The 24,815-nt window shown below is 36.9% G+C and overlaps 2 protein-coding genes across 6 annotated transcripts in view; both read right to left on the minus strand.

Moving 5' to 3' along the window:
- Nucleotides 1-4,071, minus strand: part of erbb3b (erb-b2 receptor tyrosine kinase 3b) — a 34,227-nt gene extending 30,156 nt beyond the window's left edge. The window contains exon 1 of the mRNA XM_051096742.1: nt 3,579-4,071. Coding sequence (XP_050952699.1) covers nt 3,579-3,657 — 79 coding nt within the window. The 5' untranslated portion in view covers nt 3,658-4,071. The remainder of the gene's footprint in view (nt 1-3,578) is intronic.
- Nucleotides 4,072-7,306: 3,235 nt separating this feature from the next.
- Nucleotides 7,307-24,815, minus strand: part of si:dkey-151g10.3 (serine/threonine-protein kinase WNK3) — a 64,320-nt gene continuing 46,811 nt past the window's right edge. For 4 of the 5 annotated variants that reach the window (XM_051096016.1, XM_051096018.1, XM_051096015.1 and 1 more), the window contains 12 exons: nt 24,655-24,771; nt 24,417-24,518; nt 24,069-24,117; nt 23,772-23,924; nt 21,262-22,832; nt 19,344-19,596; nt 15,829-15,911; nt 14,765-15,093; nt 14,439-14,674; nt 12,885-12,983; nt 12,566-12,747; nt 7,307-9,716 (listed from right to left, as the gene is read on the minus strand). In XM_051096016.1, coding sequence (XP_050951973.1) covers nt 9,252-9,716; nt 12,566-12,747; nt 12,885-12,983; nt 14,439-14,674; nt 14,765-15,093; nt 15,829-15,911; nt 19,344-19,596; nt 21,262-22,832; nt 23,772-23,924; nt 24,069-24,117; nt 24,417-24,518; nt 24,655-24,771 — 3,639 coding nt within the window. In that variant the 3' untranslated portion in view covers nt 7,307-9,251. The remainder of the gene's footprint in view (nt 9,717-12,565; nt 12,748-12,884; nt 12,984-14,438; nt 14,675-14,764; nt 15,094-15,828; nt 15,912-19,343; nt 19,597-21,261; nt 22,833-23,771; nt 23,925-24,068; nt 24,118-24,416; nt 24,519-24,654; nt 24,772-24,815) is intronic. The other variant, XM_051096017.1, reaches the window with a different exon arrangement.

Below are 24,815 nucleotides of genomic sequence, written 5' to 3' on the forward strand. Positions count from 1 at the left end.
CATGAATAAAATTATTTTTAGACAAATTAGTAGAGGTTTTTAATATTTACCTGCCGTAACATTAAATTGGCCACAGTTTTAATCAGTGCATCCTTATTATCAATCTAGTATGTTGAAATGAAATCAGAGAAACACCCTTACACAAAAGGTTATGCAGACATACACGTGTAAAGGTGTACACACCCACATGACTTGTACATATTTGCTGTTGCACCAGGTATTGTCTAGATAGCATATGCATATTCATATACACTCACATGCACACACACACACACACACACATGATGTCTGGATGCTAATTGTGTATGGATTTATGGAGTCCTGTTCATTCACACACATAATCTTAAGTCAACAGCACCACAGATAGAGAGCAGAGGCTTCTATGGAACATACAATAGAATCCAGCAGAGCACAATGATTATAGTTCAAAGAGCATTAACAGCTTAGAGTCAGGGCGGGGACTGAGCAAGTATGACAGGCAGAACAAGAGACAAAAAAATAGGGTGAATGGAAGAATCCATGAGGGAAAGCAAAGATAGAATAGTAGACACACGGAGAAAGCAATGAAACAACTACTAGTGTCAAACCGAAACAGAAGCCAGCATGAGACAAAAAGGACAATTTCTAAAACACACATCCACACCTATTCACGTCAACTAATGCAAGTACAGACTGCTCCGAAAGAGAGGCCATTGGTTTCAGCAGCTAGTGGGATGTATACATAGTTTCTGCCTCTACTAGGAATCTGTTAAATGTGCATTTCACTTGTAAAACAAAGAGGCTTTGCCTATACACACACACATATGCAGTATCTTAATATTTGATATTGGAGAGCTTTTATAAGGTCAGTGCACATGTCAACTATTCAAAAGCTTCCCAGACTTCTTCTCACCGGAAGGAAAGGGTGATTACATTATTAACTTAAGTCCAGTCCTTCCTATCAAACCTCTTGTGTGCTTAAAAGAGACTGAACTTTGGAGCCGTGGTTGTAAAGGAGTTATTAAAGAGTGGTTTATGATATGGCACTATAGTCCCCCACACCTTATTCTGTGTAGCTCAATGACGTAATGTGATTGGCGGCAAAAGTACGAGATTGGGATCGGCTATCATGGGAATCATAGTTCCTTAAGCTAACGTTCTGTGGAAAAGTTGCTACTGTGGAAAAAAAGAGCTTTGTGCCCTGAAGCTGTTTAAGTAGAAGCTGGTTTAATTATTTCAAGAGTGTCAATACATCAGCATGACTCACAACCATGCAACAGTTTAGAATTGAGGTTAATTTAAATGAGCAAGCATGCATTTTCCTATTATTAATAATATGATTATTCTTACTCAGTACACAAAAGCCTAGTGTAAAAGCACAGAAGTCATTGTTAGACATGTTCCCCTAATTAATGTTTTAAGCACTCAAGTCTCAAACCATTCATACACCCTTGGTAGTTCTGTTCACTCAAAATAAACATTTCTTAATTGCCATTGATGGTTTGAGAAAGAACCTTTAACATGCATGGAAACTTTTGGAAGGTTCTTCTTTATTATTAAAGTATTATTATTATATTTTTATTATTATTACTAAATCCTTAAAATGGTTCTTTTAAAAAAAAGTGTTAACTGAAAGGTGCTTTAGGGAACCCATAAAGCACAAAAAGTTTATTCTTTATTATTAAAAATGCAGAAAAAATGGTTCTTTTAAAAAAGTGTGTTACTGAAAGGTGCTTTAGGGAACCCAAAATGCTCAAAAGGTTCTTCTTTATGATTAAAAATGCAGAAAAAATCTTTTTAAAAAATGCACAAATGGTTTTTCTTTATTATTAAAAATACAGAAAAAATGGTTCTTTAAAAAGTGTTCACTGAATGCACAAAAGGCTCTTATGTTTAAAAATGCAGAAAAATTTTTTTCTTTTAAATAATTAGTTCACTGAGAGGTGCTTCAGGGAACCCAAAAATGCACAAAAGGTTCTTCTTTATTATTAAAAATGCAGAAAAAAATGGTTCTTTGAAAACTTCAGGGAACCACAAATGCACAAAAGGTTCCTTTTTATTACTAAAAATGCAGAAAAATGGTTATTTTAAAACAAGTGTTCACTGAAAGGTTCTTCAGAAAACCTAAAATGGATCTTTTAAAAACAATTTGGACCATCTATTTTAACAAGCACAAAGTCAGCTGTGGTCAAAGGCAATGCCTTAAACATCCATGAAAACTTTACTTTGCACAAAAGGTACTTTTTAGAATGGAAAAAGGTTTTAAAAATCCAGAAAAAAATGGTTCTTTTAAAAAAGTGTTCACTGAAAGGTGCTTCAGGGACCCCAAAATGGTTCATTTAAACACTTTTTGGACCATTTATTTTAAAAGCGTAGGGTCAGTCTAGATGTCTAGACAGTTCTAATGGGTTTTTGACATATCAAGAAGTGACAGCAACCTTTAACATCCATGGAAACTGTACTTTGCACAAAAGGTACTTCATAACGGAAAAAGGTTCTTTATTAATAGAAATACAAAAAAAATGGTTCTTTTTTTTTTAAAAAGTGTTCACTGAAAGTTGCTTCAGGGAACCCAAAACGGTTCTTCTATACCTTCTATACCAAAGGCGATGTCTAGACAGCTTTAGTGGGACTTTGACATATTGTAAAGTGACAGCAGTGTGCTACATGCTAAACTTCATGCAAAACATTAAAAGCCTATTTGCCACAATTATTTCTACATGAGTTTCAATGACAGTGTTTTTAAAATGCATTTTCCACAGGACAGGACTATTTCGGCTTAAATGAGCTGTGAAAAACGTGAAAACGTGACCAATCATAGTACCTACTTTACAAATAGTACAAATAGTATGTAAATATTTTAAAAAAAAAGTTAATGAACCCAAAATGCACAAAACGTTCCTCTTTAAATGCAGAAAAAAGGTTCTTTTAAAAAAGTGTGTTAGTGAAAGGTGCTTCAGGAAACCCAAAACGGTTCTTTTAAACAATTTTGCACCATGTATATTAAAAAGCTTAGGGTCAGTTGTGGTCAGTTGTGGTCAAAGGTGATGTCTAGACAGTTCTACTGGGTTTCTGACATATCAAGAAGAGACAGCAGCGTCCTGCACTGTGACATGCTAAACTCAATGGCAAACATTATAGGACCATGTATTGGACTAACATTATAGGACTATGTATTATTTCTACACGAGTTTTAATAACTACACAGTGGTTTTATATTTTTAAAAGACTATTTAAATGAGCTGCAAAAAATGTAAAAACGACTTGAAAAATCATAGCACCTGCTTTTCTTTATACAGATAAATAGGACGTAAACCACAACAATAAGAAAAAAGTTATTGGTCAACTACCCAAGTACAGATTACATCCTATTAACTAGTTTACAGGTGGAACAGCTCATTCAGTTTAAACAGGTGGAAAGGATCTAAACCCAGGGGGCATTAAGGGGCACAAACCATGAAGGGAAAACAAATGCCCGTTAATTTTTAAACTCACATGAAGAATTAGGCGGCACAACTATAGTTATTTACACACGTGTTTCCTATAACGCCTTTAACAGTAATACATAGCATTTAAACAAAATTAAAAGACGTTTATACCTTCTTGTGTTTGTGAAGTTACTGGCTGAGGTACACAGAGAAACACGAGCGCGCTGAGCGCGAGCACCTGCTGTCTCATCTCGTCTCGTGCGTGAAGGACCGTCTCGAGCTGGCACGAGCGCCCTCAGACATAACCGCGGAAACCCAGACACCTAGCGCTCCCCTCTCAAGGAAGATGGACAGCCCGTGGATGATATTCCAGTGGGAAAAAAGTTTTTGCTAAAATAAAACATCCATGAAACTCATCTATGACTTTTCTTCGGGTGCTCTCCTTGTAGAATAATCACTACTTCTTGTCAAATAATCCGCGGCGTGTGTATGATCAAGAATAAATTCCGCTTTTGCGGTAGCACCTTTTCCATTGGATTTTCCCGGTTAGTCAACGGGCAATAAACTATTTACTAGGCTAAAACGAGATTAGGAGAGTGAGAAGGAAAGTTGAAGGTATGACGCAGGCTCACCACTCCCTGAGTGTACACTTATGATGTGCACATTTGGATTGGCCCGATAGAGCGCTGCTATTTACCAATCACTACATGAACACTCCGCTTCTCCACCCTTCAGAAACTAGAGCAACAGCCCGTGACTCACAAACTGATGGGCGATTCTCCATGCAGCGATGAGCTGCAATTACAAGTGCACCTTTGCAGTCTTGAGGAACAATGTTGAAATCACGTCCCGGCATAAACACATCATTTCTATAGGATTTAGTATGGTTTGTGATATGCGCGATGGTAATAAACCAGCAGTAAAATTGATTGTTTTAGAATTGAAATATTACCGGGAGGCTGCTGCAAATAAATACTGATAGACTAATAAAAACTGCAATAAATATTTTTTTAATAGGCTATTTACTGACAAGTGTGCTTAAAGTATATAATGTTCAATCGTTTTAATTTTTCATTTTTTTTAAAAAATAGCAATCCACCGGATTTTTTTTTCACAAGAGTGGGCGTGGCCATTTGTAAACTTTATGTGCGAGGCTTCCGGTCTCATCTGCATCCAGCTATTTTTAGCTGAATAAAACGGCTCCTTTTCTTGCTTGATAGTGTAAATTGGTGTCTTACCATATTATTTTAGTGTATTATCTTAATTATGAGCACACTTTTGTAGTGCAAACAGTTTTACCGTTTACTGCACATTGTTATTCTAAAGAATAAGGTGAATATTTGGCTAAATCTTCAGAGTTTCTCCTCAGCCATTGTAGGTTTGATGACGAACGTAATATTGAAAGCTGATTGGTTTGAAAGTTTGCCTCTGTCCATGACTGGTTCCATTTCATGTAGCCTCCCCCTTTTTAACATTATTTATATAAATTATTTACATGTCCATTCTGATTGGTCATCTTAGTAACAATTGCAGAGACTTCTTATTTTCTGTCTATAGTATTCTCTTATTATTCACGTCGTGATTAAAACTTTTCAGAATACATGTACAATTGTCACCGATTTTAATATTTTTATAGAATTTTTAGAAAGGGAAAAGTGAAAGTACTTTATTAGAATTCTACCAGTTTGCTTTTATCCTGCAAATATCGACAATTTTTTTAAATTTTACCTTTCAACATGTAAAAAACTAAGTAACTATTCTAGGGGACTGAAACGAGGAATCCTGCTCGAGGAATCCCTCATTTGCATGCCCACTAAATAGCTTCCTTCAGGACATATAGTTATGCTAATTGTAGGGGTTGAGTGGTAATAATTCTACAGGTATCACACAGAAACTCCAGTCAGGCTCTTGTCAGAGTCCCGCAGAGTTTTATGAGCGGGTCGTCATCCGCAGAGGGTCTTGCATGGCTTTCTTGTTCACAGTGAAGAGCATTATTGTACTCGTGCCATGTCGACTGCTTAATCCCCCTATTGATGCATATAGACCGAGCTATCACAATAGGCACATTGTCAGACAGTTTGGTGACTTCTGAACCCGCAGCAGAACATGCCTGATCTCAACAGACCGTCCACTGTACGATGGCAAACACGCACATCTGAGAGAAGAGCGAAGGCTTTGACATCACGCTTCATTATGTATGAATTTACAGTTATGATGATGTCAGCTGCTGGATTATTCTTAGTTTTCTTAGCGGACAGGAAAATCTGGTTTCATGGTGCTTATTTTCAGCCTCTAGGATTCTGGCTAACATGTCTCTTATTGACTGGACATGTACTTTTTGTCTTTGCGTTGATGGCTAAATTATCTCTGTTGAACGATTCTTGTCATGTTGTGATTGTATGCAGTAAAGAAGGCTTACTCTATTCACTACAATGTAAAGACACTTTTGAGACCTCTACTGGTATCATAGAATATTACAGGCACTGTAATTTTAGAAAGCGTGCAATGAAATAAATTACCTTTCAAAAGTAGGATTTTTCAAGAAATTAATACTTTAATAATTTAAATAACAATCTTCTGATTCTGAATAAGGTGTCATTTGTTAACATGTATGAACGAACAATAAACAATACATTTATTACACTATTCATCTTTGTAAATGCTAGTTAAAAACACAGTCCTTCATTGTTTGTTCATGTTAGTTCAGTGCATTAACTAATGTTTACAAACAACTTGTGATTTTAATAAACCTGTGATATTTAATAAACTTGTGATATTAATAAATGCTGTAGAAGTATTGTTCCTTCTTAGTTTATGTTAACTAATGTGGTTAGCTAATGTTAACTAATTACCCTTATAGTAAAGTGTTACCAACACTTTTATTTAGCACATACATAAATTGATCAAGTGACAGTAAAGACATTTGTAAATAAATAAGTAAATAAAATAAAAATATATATATTTTTTTAGTTTCGATTCATTAAAAAGTCAATAAATCGATCAATAAGTAAATAAAATAAAAGCTGTTATTTAAAAATTTCTATTCATCAAAGGTTCAATAAATCAATCAAATCAATAAATAAGGGAACACATAAAATAAAAATAAATGCTGTTATTTTAAAATGTAAAATAATCAGTCAATAGATCAATCAGTAAGTAAATATAAAATAAAACTATTTTAAAAAGTAAAGTTATTTTAAAATTTCTATTCAAAGTCAATCAATCAATCAATACTTAAAACAGTGTTATTTAAAAAAATTCTAATCAAATAGTCAAATTAATAAATGAAGTAAATACATGAATAAAATAAAATAAACAGTTTTTTTATTTCTATTCATCAGTCAATAATCAATAAGTAAATACATAAAATAAAATAAATGCTGTTATTTTAAAATTTATTCAGAGTCAATCAATCAAATCAAAAAGTAAATACATAAAAATAAATGCTGCTATTTAAAAAATTCTATTCATCAGTCAATAAATCAATCGATAAATACATAAATAAAATTAAAAAAAAACTTTTTAACATTTCTATTCATCAGAGCCAATCAATCAAATAATACATAAAAATATAAAATAAAAATAAATGCTGTTATTTTAAAATATCTATTAAGAGCGCTGAAAAAATGTATCACTGTATATTAAATATTAAGCAGCAAATGTCTGCAAAATTGATAATTGATAAATGTATCTTCAGCAGCAAATTAGTATATTAGACTGATTTCTGAAGTATCATGTGACACCGAAGACTAAAAATTTAGCTTAACCGAATTAAACAATATTTTAAAATAAGACAGTTAAGTAGGACTATTTTACAAGATTACCGTTTTACTATATTTTTAATTAAAACAATGACAAAGTTACATGTGCCTTTGAACATGACAAAATAACCCGTAACACTTTGATGTTTAACATTTGATGTTTATTTTTGATTAGTTACAAAACATAAATAGAATCAACAGTTGAATTAGTTACAATTTACAGTAGCTAAATCACCAGCAATAAGTTTAGTCCTCTATAGATTATTTTCACTTAAATAACCTTTAATTATTGGTGGTCAGTCCCCCTGGTTTTACTACACCTCCACTTTAGAAACAATCCGGCCTCTAATGTTCCCGTTCACACACAATGAATTAAAACCCCTCTAAAAATCTAAATTCTAAATCACGTTGTAATCGTCTGGGGTAAAGCCAGGGGAACTCAAGAAACCGTTTTAGGACCTGTGTCTTGTCAGATACCCACAGCTTTCTCAACACTGATCAGTACACAATTTTACATTTTTACAACCCCTTTCAAAATACAAAAATAATGCTTTCTTTTTAGATTACATTTTGGTAACACTTCAGCAGAGGGTTATCTTTACATTTCCATTTGTACAGCTCAAATGGATAATGTTTGGAGTTTTTAGACACAACAGCCTTTTTACTCACCGCTACGGTACTGTTGGTTTTACTGTGAAGAGGCGGGTCTTGTCTTTAGAAAAATGACATAAAATACTGGAAACTGAATTATCACAACCCTCCGAAGGCAGCGGCCACGTTGACCTGTTTTTGTAACATCCACAAGTTTAAAAAAAAAAACTTCACAACACAAACCAGTTCCTCATTCCCTGTGCACTTTAACACAATACATTCCACCCTGTGTATCTCTCACCTATTACACCAACCCCTCTTACCTTTTCCAACAAAACATTAAAGAACATTCTGTATATGGGCTGTACAACAGACTTAAAGGCTGGGCTCTGATATCTTGGTGGCGCTTTACGATCAGGAAAAATACACTAGAAAGGCAAACTGTTTCTGGATTTTCTCCCAATCATGAACTTGCTTGGCAGTTGTGTTTATGTATACATATGTAAAGTTCCACCAGAGTAGTATCTGATGAGGAATACGTCTTTTTGCTGATGCGCTGCATTCACTAAAAGCAAACTCACAGTTCACAGATCACAGTTCGGTGTGCACGGAAGCACGTTCATACGGGACTGTGCAAAAAACACACAAGAACGAGAACAAGCTGCATTCACTTCACTTGAGCTTTCCAAACAGCCGTCTAGTCTTGCACACTTCACCATGGGATTAATGTTAATAGTGTAAACCTTAAAAGTATGAACGTCCGCTAAAACAGAGAGGAAAATACTGCAATCATATTAGCTAGTTTCATTTGAAACCAATGTGTTTTCTTTCTTTTTTTCTTCTTTTTAGAATCAATTGCAGGATCTTAAAAGGAATTAGTCAATGGCTATTTGTGTTACTCTAGAAAAAATCTTGGCTAAATCTAAAACGTTACCGCTATTTATCGTCGTAAAATATAATACATGAGGAGCATGCCTTATCCGTGCACAACGATTGTTTTTCGTAGCTACGATGATGGTTGCAAGGTTACCATGCTCTGCGCTGGAACATGCGATCGATCCGGCCGCCAGCTGAATCTGTTGTGCTCTATAAAGATGGCGCTTCACTGCTGACGTCTGGTTGTTGTTTCTGTGCGTATATATATAAAAAATATTTCTTTTAAGCTATACAGATCCACGTCACAACAACACAGAAAAGATGAATTTAAATATCAGTTACTAATTGCACTTTTTAAAATTCAAATAGTCCTTTCGTCCGAAGCACTGATAAATAAAAACAAAGAGGATCATGTCAAACCTTCTCATGTCAAAAATGTCTCTATATAGGGCGAGTTCAAGTCGGATAGAAAACTTGACGGTGCGGAAACACACAGAGGATATGTATTGAAAAATGCAACACAAACGCACGCCCACACGAATACACACACTACAGTATTTATACACCCCAACCGCTTGCTACTAGTGTCCTTCCTGTACAAGATGTATCCGTCTTCTCACTGCTGTCCTAAAGGAAGTGTGGACGTGGAGGTTTTGGGGTGAAGTTTGGCACTGGGAGGCAGAGCGGAGGTGGAGCAGGAGGAAGAGGAGCACGACGAGGAGGAGCACGAGCAGAAGACGGCGTCTTGATTGGCGGCCGTGGCGGGAGAGGAGGCAGCTGTGATGCTGGTGGCGGGGGCTAGAGGAGGCCCCGCTGTGGTTATGAGGGAAGGTGCGCCGGACGCTGGGAGCTGGACCTGCGGCGGGTGCAGGGGAGTCGGGCTGTACTGCAGGGGCTGGCGGTGCAGGGCCGGCTGCAGATGCGTGCTCTGCTGGGATAGAGGAGCGATGGGAAATTGCGTGGGGGGCGGTTGAGTTTGTCCGCCGATGGTGCTATAGGGGGCGGGCGCCACTGTCGACATGCTGACTGAGACTGGAGCAGTCAAAGGGGCTCCGGAAAACCAACCCGATGAAGCTGTTGTCTGAAATACAACGTTACTTGTTATTCGATTTTTATTATTGCAGATACCAGTTAATACAAATGAATCCAGATCTCTGGGATTATACTAAAAACAAGGAAATATGGAAATAAAAGATGTAGAGATATGAAAAATATAACATCTAGACAAAATTTATTCACAAACCAAGTAAATTCATGACACTGATCATGTGACTTTTTGTTAGGGGTGCCCCCCAATAGTCAACACCATTAGTTGAAGAGTCTTATAGATAGATGTATGTAGTAGCAACTCTACACGGTAGTTCAATCTAATGTTAACCGAAAAATGTGCGCTATTGAAGTGTCGGAGTGCGGAAGCTGAATAGTAGTGCCCTTACTGCATGACAGATGAAGGCACTGGTGGGGTCACTTGCTCTTAAAATACTCCATTTTTGGTCATACAGATAAAAGTAATACATCTTTCAAATCTGTAAAGACTATGTTTATTTGTGTGCATTCAGAATAACAACGAAATGTTGCGCTTTTGTAAAATAATGAAAGCAAACATGATGAGGTTTCTGCCATCTTGGTCTCTGAACTTGAGTGCGTCACTTCGAAACTGTGTATACTTGCCTTACAAACATGAAAAATATATCTATAGAGAGTGAAATGTCTACTTTTAAATGAACCAATTAAAAGACAAAACAAATATTCTCAAACTGTGCAATCTGTATGAGGCGCATCACTACTGTGGAAGTGACAAGTAAGTGTCGCCGATTTCATCTAGCCGAAAACAAAGACAACACTAGTTTATCAATAAATTATTAAAATGCAGTCTCCTTGATGTTTTTCCCTGACACATTTGTAATTATTATATCTGCCCATGCACTGTGGCAAGCTTTTTTGCATGCGTTTAAGTGTTTAAGGCTATGTAGGCTCATTATTATGATTTATATGGTTTATTAATAAATGTGCGATTAATATTCGACTAATGCTAAAATGAACGACTACTAGTTGACCAAAAAAAATTCTTTGGTCGAGGATAGTCCTACTTTTAGTACAGACAAAGGTTATTGTAGTTAAAGGGTTAGGTTCACCCAAAAATGAAAATTCTGTCATTAATTACTCACCCTCATGTCATTCCAAACCCTTAAGACCTTTGTTCATCTTCAGAACACAAATTAAGATATTTTTGATGAAATCCGAGAGCTTTCTGACCCTGCATAGACAGCAACACAACCACCATATTCAAGGCCCAGAAAGGTAGTAAGGACATTGTTAAAATTGTCCATGTGTCATCAGTGCTTCAATCGTAATGTTATGAAGCTACGAGAAAACTTTTTGTGCTCAAAGAAAACAAAAATAACTTTATTAATAACAACATGCATTATGGTACTGTCAAGAAATTGTTGAATAAAGTCATTATTTTTATTTATTTTTTTTGCACACAAAAAGTATTCTTGTAGCTTCATAAAATTACAGTTGAACCACTGACATCACATGGCTTATTTAATCGATGTCCTTACTTTCTTTCTGGGACTTGAACGTGCCAGTTACGTTGCTGCCTATGCAGGGTCCGAAAGCTCTTAGATTTCGTTAAAAATATATTAATTTGTGTTCTGAAGATGAATGAAGGTCTTACAGGTTTGGAATGACATGAGGGTGAGTAATTAATGACAGAATTTTCATTTTTGGGTGAACTATCCCTTTTACTAATACTAAAATGATAAATACAATAAATTATTTGACTTTAAACTTTAATTAAACTTAATTGATTTGTGTGGTCAAATAGCAAGTTAATTCTTTTTAGTGGTGGTACATTTAAAGTCGACTTGAAAAGGACATTTTGACTATCCTATTTTCAACAGCATATCAAATGTAGAGTGGGACTTGATTCTGTCCATCAGGATTTGATTGAATTGTAAAACATGTTGTCACTTGATCATTTCATGAGAGTGACAGGTTGCTGGAGAGAACTGAAGCTCATCAGCTTATTGTGCAGCTCTTACATCCGTATGTGTCATTATGTTTTGCTTTGATAATGTCTGATCGAAAATTATAAGTACACTGGCAAAGGCCCATTTTCTCAAATCACTGAGAACATTATAGCGTGCTTTTAAGTATTACAGGAATAGGGTGAACAAACCCTTTAAACAATCAGCACAGCATTCATCTCATTTACAGCACCACCTTTACAGCAATCACCTTTAAGATGATCACTGTCGGACTTTAAATTGCCTGTAGTGCAAAATGTTCCTGTTATTATGCAGAATCCACAGGTTTAATTGTCATGTTGTAAAATCAAAGAATAGTTTTTTTCTGTGGTCTGTTGTTGATTGTTCATGGTGTGCTACTCACTCCTGGGTGTCTTTAAAAAAGGCTAAAAGAGTATGATTTTAAGTTATGTACTTTCATACTGTTTTCACACTTTCAAACTTTTAATGTTGACTGATGATCACCCTTTGAGTCCAAGCATGCAGTTTACATCATGCTGCATAATTTCTAATGAAAAAAAAAAAAAAAGTATTAAATTAGAAAAAATCTAAATACAAGCCATTTTCACTAGCGGTCTTAAGATGCAGTTATGATTACTATTGTTTAGCATATTTCCACGAACAAAACCCAGTCATCTCAATAGATTCAATAGATCCATGCAATCTGATTTCGCAATGTGTTCAATTTGGTAACACAAATTCACTGACGCTTTGTTTGAAAGTAACTTCTGTGTGAGCTGCGCTTCATAAATCACCACACTATTAACAACAGACAATGGATTTTTTTTTAGCAAAATTTCACACAGCACCTTTAAACTTTTGAACACCAAAAATACTTGAACTTAAACATGCTAGTCTACATGTGGATGTTTGGAACTTTTTTTTATGTATGCTTTACCTCTGTAGTCTGGCCCCATCCACCCAACTCCTGAACTTGTTGGATCTGTTTGATTTGATTCAAAGAAGGCTTGGGCTGAACAGGGCAAACAGCTTCCTTTGACCACTCATCAACAAGCTTATGCAGCTCATCTGTAAATGTGCTCTTTCTATTGGCAGAACCCTGGGCTGAAGGACTCTGGTCTGAAAAAGAAACAAGGTAACTGTTAACTAAAAATGTCATTCTTAGTAATTATGCTATTGTTTAAAAGATGGCAAAGCTGAATTTTCAGCAGTCATTAGAGTCTTATTATTTTGAGCATGCTCTATAGGTTTAGTACCTCTATTAGTGGTCAGTGATTGGCTTTTCTCCGGCTTGCAGTATGAGTGGAGCCTGCTTTGCTCCCCACCAGAATAACTGCTAGACTGCTGAAGACTCCCTGTGTGTTTTAAAAATCAAGAGAAAAATGGTACAAGTGAATTATAGTTACAAAAACAAAAAAACAACAACATAGCCTTAATACAGTGCCTTGCGAAAGTATTCATACCCCTTCATTTTTTTCACATTTTGTTACGTTGCAGCTTTATGTTAAACTGCTTTAAATTGCTTCTTTTCCCACATCAATTTACATTCCATACACCACAATGGGAAAGCAAAAAAACAGATATAGTACATTGCATAAGTATTCACTAATTCAGTAAATCAGTACTTAGTTGAAGCGCCTTTACAGCCTCAAGACTTTCTGGGTATGATGCGACCTGCTTTGTACATCTGTATTTGGCAATTATCTGCCATTCTTCTTGGATGGGGCCTGGCAGACACTTTCAGGTCTCTCCAGAAATATTTGATTGTGTTCAAGCCCAGGCTCTGGCTGGGCCACTTAAGGACATTCCCAGAGTCATCTACAAGCCACTCTCGCTGTGCACTTCGGGTCACTGTCCTGTTGGAAGGTGAACCTTCTGCACAGCCTGAAGTTCTAGATGCTCTAAACTGGGTTTTTATTAAGGCCATCCCAATATTTTAGTGCACTGAGCTTTCCTTCTACTCTGACGAGTTCCTCAGTCCCTGCTGCTGAAAAACAGCTCCACAGCATGAGGCTGGCCAGCACACTTTACTTTTGGGATGGTACTCTACAGGTGATGAGCAGTGCTTGGTTTCCTTCAAACACGATGCTTGAAATTGAGGTCACCTTCCTGGTCACCAGTATTACCAAGCCCCTTCTCCATCAATTGCTCAGTTTGGGGAGGAGGCCAACTCTTGGAAGAGTTTGAGTTGTCTTCCTTTAAGGATAATGGAACAACCCCTTAGAATGAGATGATTTTTGCAGAGCTGATTTTGGCAAGGTAAAAAGGGTGTTGTTTTACAAAACTACTGAGAATTTTTAATCAAAGTATATTAGAGACTTCTCATTAAGACCCTAAAGAATCATATCAACTTGTGGAAAATGGGCATCCGATGACCCCTTTAACTTTTCCCCAGATCTGTGCCTATTTTGACCTCAGGGCTTGGTTTTTTGCTTTGATATGCATTTTCAGCTGTTAGACCTTGAGAAGTGTGTGCCTTTCTAAATCATACTCATTCAGATGAATTTGCCACAGTTTAACTCTACTTGAAGTGTAATAACATCTACAAGCGATGTGAGCGCTCCTGAGCTAAATATCAAGTGTCTCAGAAAAGGGTATGAATACTTATGCAATGGAATCCTTTCAGTTTTTTATTTTTAATAACTTTGCAAAGTTGTTACAAACCTGTTTTGTGCTTTGTCATTATGGTGTATGGAGTGTAAACTGATGTGGAAAAAAGTAATTTAAAGAATTTTAACATAAGGCTGCAACATAAAACAAAAAACGAAGGGGTATGACTACTTTATGGCACTGTATGGTGGTACTAGTACCTTGATGTGTGACTCCGTTGTTATCCATGTGAGAGTGGGGTCGGGGCCGAAGCTTGGTTTTGGCGGGTCGGGGTCTGCGTGGGGATATGGCGAGGGGTGCCGTGGGCAGAGGAGAGGTCCGGGGCAGCGTCATGGACATAGGTTGTCTGTGGTCTTTAAGAGAGCGGAGCTGCCTGTACAAATCCTGCAGCTCTCTGTTCTGCTGTGCTTGCAGGGATACCACCTCTTTGATGTGTCTGCAAAAATAAAAGGAAGAGGAAGCATCAGATTGAAATACAGGAAGAGAGGAAAAGAAAAACAGCACTGCAGAATTTAACTTCTTTTACTTCTCTCTTAGCTTGTGGAGTTCTCTCCTCAAATCTTCATCCTCCACCTCGCTCTCATCATCGCTGCTGCCCAGGGGCGAGTGTGCATGACTCCTGGGTGGGTGGCTGGGCGCTGTAGTTCTCTTCTCATCTCTCTCGCCATCTTTTCCTTTAGATTTCCTCCTCTCTCGCTCAAGGTCAGGTGACACGGGAGAGCTGTCAGTCAAATGTTCCTCTCTTTGTTCGGCCTGGGTGACAGAGAAACGGCCAACTTTTCTTTGCGTGACCCCTTGGGTTGGTGGAGCCTCCTGTGTTGGAAGAGGCTCAGCGGATTGGGACACTGGAATCACCTATGAGAAAAGAGAATGGGAACAGCTGATACTTCACTTTAAGTTTAAAGGCGTCATATCATGAAAATATAACCTTTTCCGTGTTTAAGTACCATAATCGGGTCCCAAGTGCATCTACCAACCCAGAAAGCATGAATTACCATTCTTTAATCTGCACGTTTTCACTCACTGCGCCGTAATTTTGTTTTTCAGTAACGACAACAGTGTACCAGTTCTAACGCAATGGCAAAAATTGTAGCAAAGCATGCAAACTGTTCTGTCGTTGGCTGCACAGACGATCACATCTATTTAGAGTCCCAGCCTCAGAGACAAGAGCAGTGGATTTATTGATTTATTTACTGTATATTACGCTGCTGCCACACAGATCTAATATAAACATTATTTCTTTCCCAGCTATTTACTTTCACAGATATAACCAACTGTTTTTGTAACTTGTGTGTTTTTAACATAAACTTGTGTGTATTTGACAGTTTAAGCACAATAAGACATGGAAGAGAACTTTAGTACTCACATGCTGTGTGACAGCTGCTTTCTGTGTTTGTGCTTTGGATGTGTGGGCTCAGAAAACCGTATATATTAGAATTCGAAACTAATATTTTTTAAAATACACATTTCAGTGCGACAGACGTGATGATCAAAATCAAACAGATGTTTTTAGCAGAGTATCCGAGGTACGAGCTGTAAAGTTACAGCCCTATTCTGGAAAAGTGTAATAAAAGTGAATAATTGCAGTACCTGGAAACGGCCTCTGCGTGAGCAGGGTTGGTCATTTGTAGATACCTCTCTTTCCTCCTTCATCCCTTGGCTCAAGTTGCCATCTTATCAGGAAGAATAAAGAGAGACGCAAAGACGAGGGAACACAACGACAATAGTAAAATGAAATGAGAACATAAAAACAGTGTATTTGGTATAAAAAAAACAAGCACACAAACAAACACACAAGACAAACAAACACACAAGAGACACCACAGACACAGAAAGGTGGCATTAATAACTAAAGCACACAAGAGATCTTTTCTGACTAACAAGCATCCATGCATGAAGATTATAGAGTCAGCACGGCAAATTACACCATCACTGGCAGTCGGTGAACATGAATACGAACATGATTATCGTCTCAAACTTCATGCTGAGTGGATGCAGAGTGTGATGGGGAATGGGTGTGGGGAAGGGTGGCAGGGAGCAGCTTTAATAAACAGTAAAACCATTTCATGGAAGAACAATCTCTGCAGTACAACTTCCAAAACATTAGAGAATAATAAACACATGTAAAATGCCCCCATCCATCCACACTCACACGATTGCATTCATCTGTCAGATTCTAATATCACTGCCTAGAGAGCAAGTGATACCAGTCAGCATGTGTGAATTGCAGTATCCACATCTATTGTGTGCTCAGAGTGTGTATACAGAAACACTGTATCATTCCAGGGACTATTTCTAGTTGATGATGGTTCCTAAGGTGCTTTTCATGATGCACAACTATATGTACACACACACATATGCATGTTAAACATGTACAGTCTGTCAGGCTTAAACTGCTGAAAACTATTGCGTTATTGTTTTGGACTGACGCTACAATATATTAGGGTACATTTAGGCTATGTGAGGAATGGCATACTACCATATTACTCATACTAAATATATACACATTTTGCACAGTATGCACATTTTTTGTATTCATGGAACATTTAGATAAATTAGTACAAGTGGTATGATACGGTACTCCTTTTAGTGTTCTCTGGTTGTAAGCTATGCATTTTGGTGACTACACTGCTGTTCCAAAGTTTGGGATCAGTAATACTTTTTAAAGACGTCTCTTATGCTCATCAAGACTGAATTTATTTGATCAAAAAAACAGAAAAAAACTGTAGTATTGGGAAATATTATTACAATGTAAAATAAAGGTTTCTATTTCAATATACTTTAAAATATAATTTATTCCTGTGATGAAAAGCTGAATTTTCATCAGCCATTACTCCGGTAATTCTGCATTTAGTAGAAATCTTTTTGAACAATGTAAGTCACTTAAGTGCTAATCACTTCTTAATCACATAACATTTTCCAAAAAAATAAAGAATAGACATGTACTGACCCCAAACATTTGAACAGTAGTGTATATTGTCAGAAAATATTTTTATTTTAAATAAAAGCTGCTCTTTTAAACTTTTATTCATCTGACAATCCTGAAAAAAACATGTGATCACGTGACACTGACGCCTGGAGTAATAACGCTGAAAATTCAGCTTTGCGTCACAGGAATTCTATTTTAAAGTATATAAAAACAGAAAACCACTATTTTAAATTGCAATAATATTTCTCAACATTACTTTTTTTCTGTATTTTTAATCAAATAAATGCAGCCTTGATAAGCAGAAAACACAAAACAAAAAAAACATTAAAAATCTTACTGATCCCAAACTTCTGAATGACAGTGTATGCAAACATTGAAATATATATACTGTGCACAGAATGCAAATGTTCAGGTTTTATGGAATAAGATTAAAAAAATACAAGTAATAACTATTTTGTCATCTTTTAAGACATTAATGTTTTTTCTCACTCATGATCAGACTGTCATTTTTACTACAAAATTAAAGAATTTAACATAACATAAATATTTAACAATGAACAATGTAAACCGTTTAAAAGTTTGGGGTCTGTAAGATTTCTAAAAGTGTCTTATGCTCACCATGGCAGCATTTATTTTAACAAAATACAGTAAGATCATGAATATATGATTATTAGAACATATCTACTTTAATATATTTTGAAATGTATTTTATGCCTGCGATGGCAAAACTGAATTTTCAGCAGTCACTACTCCAGTTTTCAGTGTCACATTATCCTCCAGAAATTCTATATTCTTTTATGCTGATTTAATATTTAACAAACATTTTCTTTTTTTTATTAAGAAAGTATTAAAATTATATATAAAATAATAATTACACACATTGTGTAATATTCATTCATTCATTATATTCATTATATTTGTAAAACATTTTTTTTTTCAGGATTCTCTGATGAGCAACATTTATTTGAAATAGAAATATTTGGTAAAAATGTTTTTACTTTCACTTTAATCAATATAATGCATTATACCAGGGGTGGCGAACTCCAGTCCTGGAGAGCCGCAGCCCTGCAGAGTTCAGCTCCAACCCTAATTAAAAGTCTCATTGACCCCACACTTTAGAACGGTAGAGCGACATGTAACAACTGTGACAAGTTTTAAAATTTATCAGTGCATACTGTGTACTGTTTCACATACTACTTTTTAAATAAAAGACGCAAGGACAGCATATGCTAGTACACCATTCCAAACATACCCATGGACATGCAAAAAATATAGAAAATAAAATCTTCCAAAAATCTACCCAGGTAGGAAAGAACAGGATATGATCTAAAGCTCTGGGAGAAAATAAAACTGTTCATATGAAAAATGGATGGCTAGTATCTGAAAAATAGCTGTTGGCTTTCACAGACATTAGTGTTAATTGTGCATACAAACATAAATTCTAAAATGTCATGTGGCCAGATTAATTTCTTTAAATTAATGAAAGTTTGCAGCTGTTATTATTTTTGCATTTGAATGGACAGAAACTTAATTAGAGTGGGCATGATGAACAACAGTGTGTCATCTAGTTTTACGGCTCTTCAATTACTAAACAAATAACAAATGAACAGGTGCAAACTTCAGATGGTGGCCCGTGTCGTTTGCAAACAAGTGTGCTATTTTGCGACTGCAGGTGCTCTGGGTGAGTGAGGCAGGGTGCAGGAAGGTGAGGGGCGTGGGCACTGCAATACTGCACTGCATACGATGGGACTGGAGACTCAGATCCAGGTGCGACGCACAAGGGTCGTTCCTCTTAGATTCTGTCCCCTTTCTACACTCCTCTGTTCTTACCCCTGGGTAACCCATGCAGACAAAACGAAAAGGAGGCTACAACATAAATGTTAATGTACAGCAGAGCAATTCAGTTCAAACAAAAATTAAAGCAAGAAAAATGTATGGCTAGTTGATGTAATGATTTCAGTACAGACTAAGCACAGCAACAACCACGTCACCAGGGAAGAACTATTAGGATTAATAATTAATTATTAATTCTAACAGCGTACTTTAAACATTAAGAAATCCCTAACTAGCAAGGTAAGAGTCAGCTACATTATGTTTAACCTTAACATTTGTTTTAGGTCAGTGCCCACCCACACCCCTCACTCGCTCTCTCTTGCGCGCTTCCTGCGGACACTACCTTGCTGGACTCTGGGCTTCTTGAACAAGCTGGCGGAGTGGCGCAGTTTGCACGCCCAGCTTTTGAATTTGCGAGTCCAGGATTTCTTGCTAACAGGATTTCTGATACTAGGACATGTCAGGTTTAGGCCAAAATATCCACCTCCTTCATTGTGCTGCTGCTGTTGTCCAGGCCACAGGGGGACAGGCGGCTGAGAAGAGGAAGGCAACAGAACATCTCCAGGGGTGGAGCTTTCAGTGAGGGAAGGGGGAGCCTGGACACCACACATGAACAAGAGGAGGCAAACAAATGTAAGAAGTGCTGTGAAAAGACTGTACAAATCTAAAATAAACTACATCATCATTTTATAAATTTACTCCATCGTGTTAGGTAGGTAAAGGTAAAAAGTACTTTTTAGAAAATAAAAATAAAAACTTTTTTGAAGTTTATACACTCAAAAATACATAAGCACCAAAAATATATATATAAAGTATATAATATATAAACATCATGGATTCATTAATATCAATAAGTTTTTGGGGAGTCACACCACAATCACATTTAACAACCTGAACTAACATTATCTTGTCATTAAAAGGTCAAATGACCTGAATTTTTTTTTTTTTTACACTCTGATCTTTAATGGCCTGACATAGTCAATTCTGCAGGAGTCCTCTCTATGATATCATACCTGTTTTTTATGTTTTTTTTTCATAGTGGTTGTTTTGAATTGAATTTGAATTGAATTTGAATTAGGAGAAAAAAATACATTGTTACAATTTACAATTTAATTAATAAGCAGTTCTGGTATGTTTTGTGAAAAATAAAATATTATTACCGAGCTGTTTTTTTCTCATTATGATATCAGGACATTAGTATTACTCTGACATTTTCTATTTTATCCCCTCACCCAAAATTAAAAACAAAATGATAAGACATTATGTATTATTTAGCAAGCTTGTAACCACATAAATCAATAACCGAAAAAGCATTTTTGGCAAATCCAAGATTGTGGACAACAGAAATATAATGATTTTTAACGTTAATGACTGTAACAGTCTAATCTCCATAACATTTTGTATGCTTGTTTAAAATCTGTTGCATATGCTCACCTAGTTTTTTGAAGCTTTGAGTTTTTTATTAGGATTTGTAGGCTTGTAGGTATATTTGGCCTAGCCCCTTTTCAAAATGACTCTGTTATAGCTACCCAAAGGGCAAAGTTCAATATGTACTGATAATTCTATATCAAATTTATCTGAAAATCTGGAATCTGAGGGTGGAAAAAAAAAAAAAAAATAAAATAAAAAATAAATCTTAATTTTGAAAAAAATCACCTTTAAAGCTGTTCAAATTAAGTTCTTAATGCATATTACTAATCAAAAATTAAGTTTTGATATATTTACGGTAGGAAATGTACAAAATATCTTCATGGAACATGATCTTTATTTAATATCTTAATGATTTTTGGCGTAAAAGAAAAACTGATCATTTTGACGCATACAATGTATTTTTGGCTATTGCTACAAATATACATGTGCTACTTAAGACTGTGTGGTGCAGGGTCACATATGTGTTCTGAGTTTGGCAAAATATCTAATTTCATTCATGAGTTACCGGCGTTGTAGTAAAGGCGACTTACAAATGTGTATATATAAGGCGACTAACCGTTAAAAAATTGAGTGATTTTGTACTTTTGATCGCTGTTGCGCCACCATCAGCTCGACTGGGGTGACGCTGTAAACTGTGTGAGTACTATCGTCCCTCCAAGTTTCAAGTTCTATGACTTACGATTTGGGCTGTCCGATCAGTTTTAGGTAGAGAATTGTGATCCTTGGCCATTCTAACAATTACAATAGTTTCAGTGCTACATGCTTGAACTCATAAAGACACATTTTTATATCACTGACCTATTCATGTGAGATAAACACACCCCACTTACACTTAGAGATGGTTCACTCTGTACTTTCGGGGACCCAGGCTCCTGTGGAGGGGAAATGAGAGAGCATGGAGGGGATGTAGAGGAGAAGGATGAGGCAGGCTGGTGTTGAACAGCAGACGGGATCGTCTCCTCCTCCCCTGCTCTCTCCCGCTCTCCATCCGGAGAGGTAGAGGAAGAGCGAGGGGTGGTGGAGGAGGTGGTGGAAGAGCTGGAGTGAGGGGAGGTGTCTGAGGAGGTTGTAGGAGGAGCGGAGAATGTGTTGGGGGGCTCTGAAGACTCATCAACTGCGGTGGAGGCCACAGCAGATCCAGAAGTGGAGCTGGGAGCAGGCACAGTACCGCCGGTGGACCCACTTCCCAGTACTGTCCCGCCAGCGCTATGCTCTTGATACAGAAGAGTCCTCAGCTTCTCATCCAAAGTCTTGATACGGTTGTCCACAAACTCGATTTTGGGTGGGCCTTCGCTGTCTGACTCTGCTACTGAGGAAGGTTGGGCTGGAGAGGGTGTGAACGTGTGGGAGAGGGCAGGCAGAGCTGTTTCAGAGAGCGGCAGGGGTGGGAGTGAGGTGTCCGAAGAGGGATGGGGTGGGGCGGAGTGGCTGACAGTGTCTTCACCAGTGGACAGCTCAGACTCCGACTGCTGGATAGACGCCTGCTTTTGCACAGGCATTGTGGTTTGTGCCATATCATGCGGTACCTGTTGAAGTAACGTCTGGGTTTGCTCAGCGGGAACCTGCTGTGGGATCACCGGCTGAAATGGAGCTCGAACCTGTTGAGGATCCTGGGTCTGGAGGCCATGCTGTGGATGCATGGAGAGTATCGTTGTAGTTTCTTGAGACGCCTTGTGCTGTTGGATATGCTCAGCAGGGGCTGTTTGAAGGCCGTGTTGCTGCAAGAAAGCAGTCTGTTGCACTGCCGGCTGTTGAGTTTCAACTGGTACTTGTTGGTGAGGAACCTGCTGAACTTGGGCAGCTGGAAGACCTCCCTGTGAAGGTACCGTCTCCATTGGCACTGGCTGTGGTAGTGTTTTTGACTCACTAGGCTGGAGTTTAGGCAGCTGAGGAGCAACCTGCCGCACTGGCTGAGGTGTAATCTGTTGTTTCTGAGCTTGTTCGGTGGTGGGCATTGCTGACTGTAGTGTCTGGGTTTGTTGAAATACATCCGGAGTCTGCAGTTGGGTTTGCGGTAGTAATTGTTGTGAAGGATCAGCGTGGGTCACCAGTGACGCTGGAGGTGTCCCATAAGTAGGTAAGGTAGAGAGGGGCTGTTCACCCTCACCATTAACTGTAGCATCTCTTTGGTCCGTGCTGGAGCCAATGAGGGCTGCGACTGCAGGGAAAGGAGCAGCAGAGGTGGTAAAGGCTGTGACTGGAATTGGCCCTGCAGTCAGAGTAGCAGGCTCTACTCTTGGCAAGGCAATGGGTGTTACATCTTTTTGGGCAGCAATAGTCGAAGCTGACATGGATGCGGGAGCTGATACAGTAGATACTGGAGGAGAGGATGCAGACAGTGAAGAACTTGGGGAAGATGCTATCCCAGCAAAAGACTCTGAGCGCTGAGGGCTCTCGTGATCTGATAATACATTAGACAGAGTAAAATATTAAACAGTTGTTGTAATTAACGTTGTTCTATTAATTACCATCACTATAACTACATTTTAATAAAAGCAAAAAATATATATATTATTATAAATTATAAATATTTGTACTATTTAAAATAACTGCTTTGTATTTGAATATATTTTAAAATGTAATTTATTCCTGTGATTAAAGCTACATTTTCAGTATTATTACTCTAGTCTTCAGTGTCACATAATCCTTTAGAAATCATTCTAATATGCTGATTTGCTGTTCAATAAACATTTATTATTATTATTATTATTATTATTATTATTATTATTATTATTATTATTATTATCATCATCATCATCATCATCATCAAATATTTAAAACTATTGAGTACAGAAGTTTTCAGGATTATTTAATGAACAGAAAGATCCAACGATTAGCATTTATCTGAAATAAATAGCTTTGTAACACTATACACTATGCCATTCAAATGGGAAAGACATTTCTAATTTCTGAACTTTCTATTCAAAGAAACCCGAAACCCTGAAATTCTACTTGGCTGTTTTCAACACAGTAATAAAAAAAAAATTTTTTTTTTTTTTTTTTTTTTTTTACAGCAAATCAGAATATTAGAATGATTTCTGAAGGATCATGTGACTGGAATAATGAAGCTAAAAATTTAGCTTTGAAATCACAGGAATAAATTGCATTTTTAAATATATTCAAATACAAAGTAATTTTAAATAGTACAAATATTTAAACAATTTATTGTTTTTGCTGTACTTTGGATCAAATAAATGCCGGCTTTGTGAGCAGAAGAGACTTATTTAAAAAAAAACAAAAAAAACATTAAAAATCTTACTGTTCAAAAACTTTTGACTGGTAGTGTCATTTCAATTTCACTCCAGGCCAAAAGTAATGCATGTCAGAGTGAATTCTCTACCTTTCTCTGTTTCTGTGGACTTGGGAACACGGGCCTCTCCCACTGGAGGGGGAGTGGAAGCTCCCTGGTTGGAGTGTGAGTCACGATGACGAATGGTTTGGTTAATGAAGAATCTCCAGCGACCCACTGGGGAAGACTGAGGGGCTGAATCCACTTTGGAAAATGGAAAAAAAAAAAAAAAAAAAAAAAAAACAGAGTTAAAAGATAAAAAAAAAAAAAAAAAAAAAAAAAAAAAATGACAGACAATAACTTTATTCTTCTATTTTATTTGTGAGAAGATCAGATTGTTAAACTCACTTGTTGCACTGGATGGGGTGCTCACATGGAGTTGCTCCAAGGAGCCAGTCTGAAAGAGAAAAAAAGTTTAATTAGAAATAGACCAAACATACACTTAGTAGGATTCCTTTTTTTAAATACTTTGAGCAAGGACACATTAGACTGATCAAAAGTGACACTAAAGGCTTCAAAAATTCTATTTCAAACAAATGTTATTCTTTTCAATGTTTTATTCAAAGATTTATCAAAGTAGAAAAAATTAACAAAAAACAATACCTTGTTTCTTTCATAAAGTGAAAAAAAAGATCACCAGGACTACATGAAGGAATAGTTAATCCCAAAATGAAGATTTTCAGCCACAATACATACCTGTGATTGAGTGCTTAGTATTCCTTGAGCTTTCTCCACTATAGCTCTCAGCTCCTCAACAAATTTCTCTTTCTCAGGCTCAAGGACAAAATCCTCCTCCACCTACACGAATCACATTATTAAGAAATTTACTAGTGTAGACATACTTCTAAAGCAAAAGCAACAGGTCAGCATCAGCTACCACAAATATGTTTCTCAAGAAGCGAATGAATCATTCTAGCTGCTGAACGTATTTCACCATATAATCTGCAATGTCCTCAGGCGCATCTCCCTCAATGTCAAACTTGAATGTGACCATCTTGTTGCTGTGAGTTTCCAGCTGACACTCTACCATGTTGTCCCCTGTGCCTGAGACCTACAACACAGAGAAAATGTTTATAATAGGATTTATTTAAAGGA

This window comes from Labeo rohita, chromosome 23 (genome assembly GCF_022985175.1).
Source record: "Labeo rohita strain BAU-BD-2019 chromosome 23, IGBB_LRoh.1.0, whole genome shotgun sequence".
Lineage (NCBI taxonomy): Eukaryota > Metazoa > Chordata > Actinopteri > Cypriniformes > Cyprinidae > Labeo > Labeo rohita.